At 41.0% G+C, this 10544-nt stretch overlaps 1 protein-coding gene across 1 annotated transcript in view; it reads right to left on the reverse strand.

The window, feature by feature from the left end:
* The window catches only part of LOC108240781 (glutamate decarboxylase 1), a 17464-nt gene that overhangs the window by 5070 nt on the left and 1850 nt on the right, over nt 1-10544 (reverse strand). The window contains exons 3-12 of the mRNA XM_017424524.3: nt 9680-9742; nt 8207-8362; nt 7254-7496; nt 7077-7167; nt 2658-2770; nt 1641-1756; nt 1436-1515; nt 1306-1360; nt 791-907; nt 641-705 (exon numbers count right to left, since the gene is read on the reverse strand). Coding sequence (XP_017280013.1) covers nt 641-705; nt 791-907; nt 1306-1360; nt 1436-1515; nt 1641-1756; nt 2658-2770; nt 7077-7167; nt 7254-7496; nt 8207-8362; nt 9680-9742 — 1099 coding nt within the window. The remainder of the gene's footprint in view (nt 1-640; nt 706-790; nt 908-1305; nt 1361-1435; nt 1516-1640; nt 1757-2657; nt 2771-7076; nt 7168-7253; nt 7497-8206; nt 8363-9679; nt 9743-10544) is intronic.

Raw genomic sequence — 10544 nt, forward strand, 5'->3', positions numbered from 1 at the left:
AACTGTCAAGTCAGCAGTCTTCCCCATGATTGTGTAGCCTATAGAACTAGACTGAAAGACCATTTAAAGGCCTTTGCAGGTGGTTTGAGTTAATTAGCTGATTAGAGTGTGGTACCAGGTGCCATCAATTTTGTACCTTTTCACAAGATTCTAATTTTCTGATATGATGAATTTGAGATTTTCATTTGTTGTCATTTGTAATCATCAAAATTAAATGAAATAAACATTTGAAATATATGAGTTTGTATGTAATGTATGAATATAATATACAAGTTTCACTTTTTAAATGGAATTACTGAACTCAATCTACTTTTTCATGATATTCTAATTTTATGACCAGCACCTGTATACATACTCTGAGCTCTAACGGTTCGTGCAAAACCTTTGTTCAAAACTATGGTATGCAGGGCGGAGGTCAATGCCCGTACCTTAAAGGAATTCTAGTTTTATTCAATTATGTTTAAACTGCAGCTTTTGTGTTGCTGAATTAGCTGCTCACTTTCAAAGTACAACCCCAATTATGACAAAGTTGGGACGTCGTTTTTATTGTTATTTTATACAATGTCCCAACTTTTTTGGAACTGGTGTCATATATTCAAACCTTTAGGGTGTCAGAACGATCCCACAGTTTGTTCCGTACCTTTCGATTCCGTGTAGTTTGTATCTGTGCTTCTTGGACATCAGCAGACCTCCTCCCCATGCAGCCTGCACAACACAGCACGCTGCGTAAATCGCTCTACGCAGAGCAGAAATGTAAATCCGCGAGCGGAAGATAAGGTTTTTTTCTTACGTCCACGTGAAGCCAAATGTTGTACTTCTCACAGATGCCTGCAATGTCGTTGATGGGGTCGTAGGCTCCGTAGACGGTGGTGCCTGCGGTGGCGTTCACAAACATGGGAACGTACCCCTGCAGGCCAAAAGCACAAAAAGAAGAAGAAATAAGAATTCTGGGCTCAGTTCTGGTTCTGTTTTATCTTCTTTTCATTCCCTCAATGGGCAGAAAAGCTTTTTTTTCCTCTGAATAAGCTCCTCTTTGTCTGCACCTATTGCTGGAGGGGAAATTGTGTTTCTTTTTGTCTCTAATCTGCACTTTGCTTTTCAGAAATTACTTTCAGAAGAGAAGATTTGGACTGCAACAGCATCAGATGTGAAGCGAGAGGAGAATTTGCTTTCGCTGCTTCAGCACCTTGAGCATTTTCTTCCCTGAAAGTGAGTCTGTGAGTGTTTCTGTAGGAAGAAACGAGCTGTGGGAAATAAATAAGTCAGAGTAAACGAAAGCTGACATTTTTTTATTTTTGTTTTTACCTTTTGCTTGGCCTCAATTATTTTGGCCTCCAAATAAGCAGGAATGACTCTCCCTCTGGAAAAAAAGAGGCCATAAGTCATCTAAAGTTGTCGCGTTCTTCTGAGCGTGCGCTGCAGGTTAAAGACAAACCTCTCGTCTGTTTTCAGGAGGATCAGGTTCTCCGTTCCGATCCCCAGAGCTGCACTCGCTTTCTTGATTGAATAGTGGCTCTGCAGAAACGGAGATCGTCAGTCACAAATCATACCGGATCAGTTTCGCACACCATAAAACAGGATTGTCCAGATTAATGTGAATGCTGTCTGATGATCAGCGATAAGGACGGAGTTGGACTAACGAGCTCAGAGGTGAAGAGCACCAGTCTTGGAGCGGCTGCCATGCCTTTGGTCTTGACTTCGGGGAAGAACTTGTATCTGGCGACCATCACACTGTACATGTTGGAAATGGCTCCTCCTGCAGACACCAGCACAGGTGGAAAGGAGGAACAGCACAGAAGCATTTACTGGATACTTCTTCACAACGTGCAGACCAAAGTGTTACTGAGTTTGTCCTATTTTATTTTTTTAAACACTAATTTTGCATTCTTTTATATATTTAAAGCTCCCTCTTGGGAGGTTGTCGTTGGCGGTCAAATTTTCATTATTTCTGCTGTGCTGCTTGTTCCTGATTGATTTAAATTTTTGTTTTTCCTCTGCCTGTTTGGTTGCCATGGAGACTGCACCTCCTTGCCTGTTTCCTGCATGTTAAAGTTTAGATCTTGGACTGTACAACGCTTGACATTTCTGCATTTGGAGTTATTTTTATTTCATTACCCTGATCTTATAGAACTTTTACTACCATTTTGAACCGCTTCGAGGAGAACTTTCTTAGCGCAGCTTCTACTTTAAGGTAAAAGCTTGGAAACTTCTTCTGAAGCTGTGCTTCTAGAAGGTCTTTGTTATTTCTGGTTTCCTGTTTTACTCTGTCCACCTTTAATTTTCCGTCCCCACGTCTCCTGTTCACTGTCCCATCCCCCTGCCTCGTCCTTCATGCCGTGTTTGCTCTTCCTGTCATATTTGCTCGCTGTCTTTTGACACATTGTTCTGCCTCCTATTATCTGCCTTTTAACTTCGTTTTGCCTTTTTTTTTCTAGATTCATTATCAAAATTGTTTCACGGTAAATGGTGCTTTTTTGAGTCTGTAATCTTTGAAATATCCTATCCGGATATTTAGACATGTTATTTTGCCACATGAAATCAAAAGCCCCTGCTGAAAAGCACACGTCTGATTCCATAAAAAGGGTTTAGAGAAGAGTGACGCGTTTGCACGGAGGTTCAGATCCTGTTTGCTCCTCGCTCAGAGCTCATCGTTTCACCTGGAGAAAAGATACCGTCGCCCTCTCCGTTTGGCCAGCCAACTATCTCTCTCATCTTTTTGAGCGTCAGCTGCTCCATCAGCACAAAGACAGGGGCGATCTCATAGGTAAACCTAGAATGAAAAATAAATAAATACATATATTAGACTCTGGTGAAAGCAAGCTTCAGATGGACTGATATTAGTGCAAATAATCTCTGGAGTTTGTGGTCTTGATGCAGCTTTCAGTCAAGCTTTATACACTTTCTAAAATTTATCATCCACCACCACAAAATGTGGTAATTGTAATTGCCTGTCTTTGCACATGTATGTCTATTTGTCTGTCTGTTAGCAAAATATCTCATGAACCACTGGGCAGATTTTAATGAAACGCTCAGAAAGTAATCACTGAATGTACATCGACAATTTATTACCTTGCCAGAGCTTATTAACTACATTAGACACAACAGTGACTATAACTCTGTCAGTTTTACCAATTTTTACCACAAACTTGGTTGTAGTAGTAGCTAAGAGTCATACTCTGAGCTCTAACAGATCACAAGACCTTTGTTTAAAACTTTGGCATGCAAATAATGTTTATTCTGAGCATTTCCCGACTGTCTGAAAGCCACTAATACTGAACGAGAAGCAAGCTTTTCTTTTCTTTTTCTCTTTAAAAGTCGTCATTTAATTAAAACAGTGCAGAACTGATGATAATGACCTGCTGGTGAATTCACAAAACAGGCTGTTGCAGGTGCCATAAATATGCTTTATCTTCTTACAGTATATAAGCAAATAATCCAAGCACGCTGAAGCCGCTCTGCATCACAGAAGTCAATTTGGATTTACAGAACGGAGGCTCATCCATCTCTTCCACACCGATATTCTTCTAATTACAGAAGAACGCCGTCCATTCAGGCAGAGCCGGTAAATGAATCAGAAGATTTCAGTGTGTTGTGCCTCACAGAGATACGGCAAGCCCGTTGTGAATTTATTTATTTATTCAATATCCCTCATATCAAGAGTCATTTTCCCCCACTTGTTCACGACTACACTGCACTGGTTGCACATTTGGTCACACTAGTTCAACATTTAGGTGCACTAGTTAAACACTCTTTACTATAAACACCGTTTTAGCCAATTTGTGGTACTTCTGCCCAACTAGTTGGAGCAGAAGTACTACTAGTCAGCAATTTTGCAGCACTAAAAGCCTAAAAGTCCCAAGTAGTGGGTGTTTTAGCTCACTAGTGGAACACTGGACTGAAGTAGTCAACAACATGTGTCGTACAAGTTTACTAGTAATGTACAAGTTAACAAAAACCCTGACATGTTAACTAGTCAACACAAATTATGTCTACTAGACAACTAGTGACTGTTACATGTGCACTAATGGGATCTAATGAAACAATTAGTGATTAAAAATTAACTAGAAAGAAAAAAATAGTTGAACTAGTTGACTAATGCTCAAAATACTCACTAGTCAACACAGATTATGCCTGCTGTTTAACTAGTGACTGTCAAATTTGCATACTAGTTAACTAGTGTGACTACATCTGGCTTTACTATTTAACTAGTACATCCAAGATGTCAACTAGTGTGCCTAGTTGACTAGTTGACTTGTGTGCCTACAATGTAGAATAGTTAACTAGTAAAGCCAAAAAAAGCTTAAATTAGTCAACTTGTGAGAATTTGGGGCATTTCTAGTTATTTAGTAAGGCACTAGAGAACTGGTTTTAGATGCACTAGTCAACTTGTGGCTGCCATCAGCGGCAGTTGTGCATTTCGGGTTAATTTTATGGTTAAGTTGGTAGATAAGTTAAAGTAATGGAAAGTATTTTGTGTTTATTGAAGATTGTATGAATGTTGCCAGAGTGGAACCAGTGTTTGAGTTGCTGTTTCCTTTGGGAACATATTTTTGGTGACACGCTGCACTCGATAGAGGGCAGCATGCTTGTTTTTTGTTTTAATCGGCAAAGAAGCTTGGTGAGGCGTGTACCGGGGCTCGTGTGAAAAGGAAACGTTAACCCTTTCAGGTTGAAGCGGCCAATGAGGTATACGTTTTTTTTTTATTTTGTTTGGTATAGCAATGGAATGTTTATTTTATCGAATTTGTTGAGTTTATTAGTCACCTGTTTAAAGTTCTCACGGCATGGTCAATAAATGCCAGTAACCATGGAAGAATGCCTTGTGTCCGTTTTCTGCCTGGAGGGAGTCATACAACTACTTGACATTTAGACGCACTGGTTAACTAGTAAGGCTAAAACAGCTTCAACTAACCAACTAGTGAGCCTTTTGGGCATTACTAATTAATCAGTAAGGCACTAGAGAACTGGTGCAATTCAGTTTGGTTTTGAGGGGTTCATTTTGAACTAGTTATTTTTTTTGGTCACACTAGTCCACTCATGTGCACATTTGACAGTCACTAGTCAACTAGTAGACATAATTTGTGTTGACTGGTTAACATGTTAATGTATTTGATGCTTAACAGTTAACTAATTGGAAAGTTGTCGATGAGTTTGTTCAGTGGTCCACTAGTGAGTTAAAAAGCCCAGTAGTTGGGACTTCTGGGGTACTAGTGAAGCAAAATTGCTAACTAGTATGAGTTCTGCACCAACTAGTTGGGTGTAAGTGCCACTAGTTAGCAAAAAAGTGTTACTAGTGAGAGTGTTTGTTGAACTAGTGAGACCAAATGTGCAACAGGTGTGGGGTAGTTGTGAACTAGTGGGTGAAAACGGTGCTAGGAGTGATATCAAATAAATACCCGACCAGCTTGCCGTACATGTCCAGCATCAGCACAAACAAGTCCGACTCGTCCTCACAGATGTCCCGTGTTGGTTTAACTGCTTCATTCAGGCAAACATCTCCATCGCTGGGATTATGTAGGACCTGGATGTGGCTGTCACTCTATTAGTGTCAGTCAATTTCTAGCAGGGATAATTAGTGTTGATGGACTAATTAATAAAGATAAATTAGAGCGGAAGCAGCCTCCCACAGGTTGGAGCCATCCACAGTGATGTTTATAAAAGGCGACAGGTTGTTAAACTGATGGAAAGCTGATGACTGGACCAGCTGGCGTCTGTGCGAGTTAATGATCGGCAGAGCACCCCGAGCCGATAACCTCGGCAAAACCTCAACTTTATTTTCAAGAAAATCTTGTTGTGAAGGAGAAGCTGCTCTGGTAGTCGTAAAAATGATTCACGGAAGACGCGGTGCATTTGTTTTCCAGAAAAGTCCATTTTTATTATCATTTATGGATTATAACTGACTGGTAACGCAAGAGTAAAAAACCTGATTAATCTTCGATGAAGTCATTATCTGTGACAAACAACTTTTTAAAAGGGACTTCATTAGAAAGTTCCTTTATAATTTTCTCTTAGATTATTAACCACGATGAAAGTGTTTCGATAAATCTTGCGGTATCAGCCCGGTGTTCGGACGGACATATCCTGCTTCGTGCCAGTGAGCCTTTAATAGATTATTGATTGATGAATAGCTGCGTAGTTTCAGGACAAAACAGGGATCGGGACGAATTTTAATGGAGCTCTCAGAGAGTAATTTTTGGGCGTACTTCTGTAACAAATTAACTATTGAAGTCAACCTAATTCAAGATGGCTGCCACAGCCAGCTGACCTAAAAAACATGAAAATGGCCATAACTCAGTCACTGATTCCCTAATAAACCTTCTGAGTGCTAACAAGATTGGGCAAGATCTTTATTTAAAATTATTTGGAGTCAACTCCGTCTGTTAGTAAAATATCTCATGAACTACTGCTTGGATTTTATTGAAACTTTCAGGAACTAATCACTGGATGTACGTCTAAAACTGATTTGCTTTTGGAGTCAAACCTATTCAAGATGGCCACCACAGCCAACTGACTTTAGCGTGAGAGATGGCGAGCGACATGCATTCCTTAAAGAGCTCCACAGACTGGTTTTGCTTTTGAAGACTCGCCTTTTTGTATCCAAATTCAGGGGCTGAAAGACTGTTTAGTTTTATTTAAAGGTGTAACTAAAACGGTTTGGACCGCCGCGGCCAAACTCCCGCAGAGTCCCAGTGATGGCTGCTCACATCAGGAAGAAGTAAGGCTCCTTTTTTTTTCTTCCCTCCCTGACTTCGTTACGTCACAGGAACCCACTAACACGAAACAAAGACGCCGTGTGAACTGTGAGGGCTAATCAATATGCAATCTCGTTTGCCTGCAGGGCTGAATCATGTCGGCCACCATGAAGCAGGCCGGCGTATCGACAACACTGCGGGGGTGGCGCTGAACAAACGTCCTCGTTTGGACTCTTTATTTTGGTGCGTGACTGACAGTCTGTGGGAGGCTTTTTCTTTCTTTAGCTAAAGATGCTGATTACTGTACATGACTGTAAGTGTTCCTGCAGCTTCTCCTCTTCATTGGAAAGCAAAAGAGCAGACAGGTGATTTTTTTCCACTCACATGTTGGTGTTGGCTGTAGACGTGAGCCACTCTCCTGCCAGTCCCACGATGTCCAACCCACTGGACAGCTGGTTAAAGAACCGCGGGTGGCCTTTTGTTGACGAAGACAGAAAAAAAAACCAATTAGTTTTGACGAACAGGAGACACGGATCAGGAAGAAGTCCTCAGGCCTCCTACCTGTCCTCACTCCATACTTCAGGGTGTCCCTGCAGTCCACCAGGATCTGCTCCAGGGACTCGGGCTGGTCGGAGAGCTCCAGGTTGAAGCCCTCCATGCCCTCCAGCAGCTGGTGGGGGTGGTGGAAGTCCAGGACCTTGGTGGATCTGTCAAAGGTCTTCTTCATGTAGCTGGTGAGGATTTCCACGACCTCCAGCAGGAACTGCATGGTGGGCTCCTCTCCATTTTTGGAAGGTAAAAGATCTGCAAAACGAACAAACAAACAAACAAACAAACAAACAAAAACAGCTTTAAGTTGTTTCATTTTGTCTTTTATTTTCTTTTGTGCTCACAATCATGCAATTGCCTGATTGTGTTTGTCTGTCTGTTAGCAAAATATCTCATAAACCACAGAATGGGTTTTAGTAAAACTCCCAGGAAGTAATCAATGGATGCACATCTACAACCGATCAACCTTTGGAGCCAGCCTGATTCAAGATGGCCGCCACAGCTAACCAACATTAGTCTATTTTACAGATGCTGAGCTCACATCTGGTGCGGTAGTAGCTGAGACTCACCTCCGACACATATTCCAAGTTTCCACAGATTGCAAAAGAGTTTTGTTGAAAAACTTAGCGTACAAGGCGGCGGGCGATATGCATTTATTTAAGAAATGCTATTTTCCTTGTTTTTGTTTCGGTTCTAATTGAACATCAAAATAAAGACTAATTAATCGATCTTTTCTAAAACCTCCATTTTAGTTAAATTTATTATTATTAATAAAAAGATTTTGCCCAAACTTTCGCTCGACCTGAGGAGGGCTCTTTTTGCATAAAACTAAAATATCCACAATTTTTTTTTTCTTCTTCAGTATTTTTTTATTAACTTTTAGCTCCACAAATGTCATATCAAATGCAACAAGTCTAGGAGGTGAATTTCCTCTCCAGTGACAGCAGCGTTTTCCCGCGTCCTACCTCGCGCGTACAGGTTGGAGAAGTCGGTCTCCGTGCGCCGGAAGCGCGCGTCTCCTCCGCTGTTGTCGCAGGACAGCAGGTTCTTGGCCGCGCGCTCCTTCAGGGAGCTCACGATCCTGCTCCTCTCCTCCAGACTGTTGTTCTTCTGCAGGAACCCTGGACGGTTACAGGAGGGAGAGGAGGCCGGAGGGAGATTATCCCGCTTCCCGAACATCATGATGATGGTGATGATGATGATGTCCTCTCCCTAACAGTTAACTCATCCCTGTCCCGCTCCTATTTATAGGCTGAGGGCTCTGGGGGGGTGGTGTGGGGGGAGGTTAGACCAGCGGTGACATCAGCACCAAACTCATATACGGCAGCATTATCATCATTAATATTAATACTTTAAAAGAGCTCAGGTTAGAGCTCTGAGCAGAAAGGCGCACTTCAGACCGAAGGCCGCGGAAAACTCACAGGAAAAACGTGATATTTAGTTGGGTTTTCTTTCCCCGTGTTTAGCAGCTTAACACTCCAATGTAATCAAATGACCCTTAATGAGGAAGCAGAAAACTGTGTTGCGCACTGGCGCGTGCCACCCGTCAGCTCCGTCCTCAGTGCGTCAGGATGAGCCTGAAGCTGGAACTGACTGGAAAAATACACCCCCCGCATCATTTACTCTTTTATTTACTCTCCCATACAGGAAATTTTATATATATATATATATATATATATATATATATATATATATATATATATATAATGCATCTTGTCCATAAATCCTAGAGCAACATGGTCGATTTAATTTGGTAATTAAATCAACTACATAAAGATCAATAATATATTACCCTTCTTGTATTATTTCTAAATTGTGCACCAAGGCACAAATAAAATATTAAAGGCCAATAATCGAAGAAGATTATTGGCCTTTAATAATAGAAGAATCGAGGTTGAGGGAACTAGGGGTGCGGAGGGTGCTGGGGCACCTCTGATGGACACCTGCAGATATGCATATTCAAATAGACAGTTTAAAATAAATTATTGTAAAAAAATAATAATAATAGTAAAAGAGGATTTTATTAGTGCTGCACAGGTTTAAATCCCAGTAATATTTTGATATTTTTACATTCAGGATATAAAGCAGCACAAGTTTTATTTGTGTGTAAAAATGTTTTACAACCATTTATAAAAATAAAAGTGGCCAGATTAGCATCAGATCATGGTTGCATTTTTATCAACACTATCACAGATATAAGCATGCTGTTTAATGTCTGTAATCACTCTATAAATATGGACAATAAAAAAATTGTCTTTTATTCTAACATGCACTGTCAGTGTTCTCTTCACTGCATCTATTTGATGTTATGATTTTATAAATGAGGGGGGTTAAAATCACGCATACACACACGCACACACACACACACACACACAACTGAACACATTGCTTTGTAAAAAAAAAAAAAAAAAAAACAACAACAAAAGGAGTCAACTCACCACATATCTTCATTCCCAGTTTCCTCGTGCAGCCATGAGCCACTCCACACCAGGCATCATAACCTGGAATCATTTAAGAAAAAAACAACCAATCAGACTGAAATCAAATGAAACATTTAGCTGTGCTGAGGCAGCAGGATTAGGTGTTTTTGTCGGGCCGCCGAGCGGATCTAATTGAGTGAAAAGATGCCGGTTAAAGTGCGCGTGCAGGCAGGCAGGCAGGCAGGCAGGCACGAGGCGGCTGGACGCTGACAGATACGGGGAATTACTGCGTTATCAAGAGCTTCCAGCCTGGGAGGTGGGAGAGGAGGAGGAGGAGGAGGAGGAGGAGGGGTGTCACAGAAAAGGCTCAAAAAGCAGCAATCTGGGAGAAGAGGACGGGGGGTGGGGTGGTGGGGGGATCAGTCCTATTCCCACATCCCAATTTAACCCTTGCCTCGGACCATAAGATGAATCATTACACACACACACACACACACACACACACACACATACACACACAAGAATGGACAAAAAAAGGCAAATGTGTGTGTTTTTTTTTGTTGTTTTTTTAAAAAGGGGATTCGGATGAGAGCGCTCGCTCCTGTCTGCAGATATAAGGCAGTGTTGCGCGGGCCTAATGGGCTTTAATCATTGCTATTAATCACATGACCGAGCCTCCAAATGTGACTTTTAAAAGCAGCAAAAATTAGGTTTTATCTGCAAGGAAAGAACTCATCTTAATTCGTGGATTATTATATATATATATATATATATATATATATATATATATATATATATATATATATATATATATATATATATATATATGTGTGTGTGTGTGTGTGTGTGTGTGTGTGTGTTTTTGTGTGTGTGTTTTCAGCAT

This window comes from Kryptolebias marmoratus, linkage group LG6 (assembly GCF_001649575.2).
Source record: "Kryptolebias marmoratus isolate JLee-2015 linkage group LG6, ASM164957v2, whole genome shotgun sequence".
Lineage (NCBI taxonomy): Eukaryota > Metazoa > Chordata > Actinopteri > Cyprinodontiformes > Rivulidae > Kryptolebias > Kryptolebias marmoratus.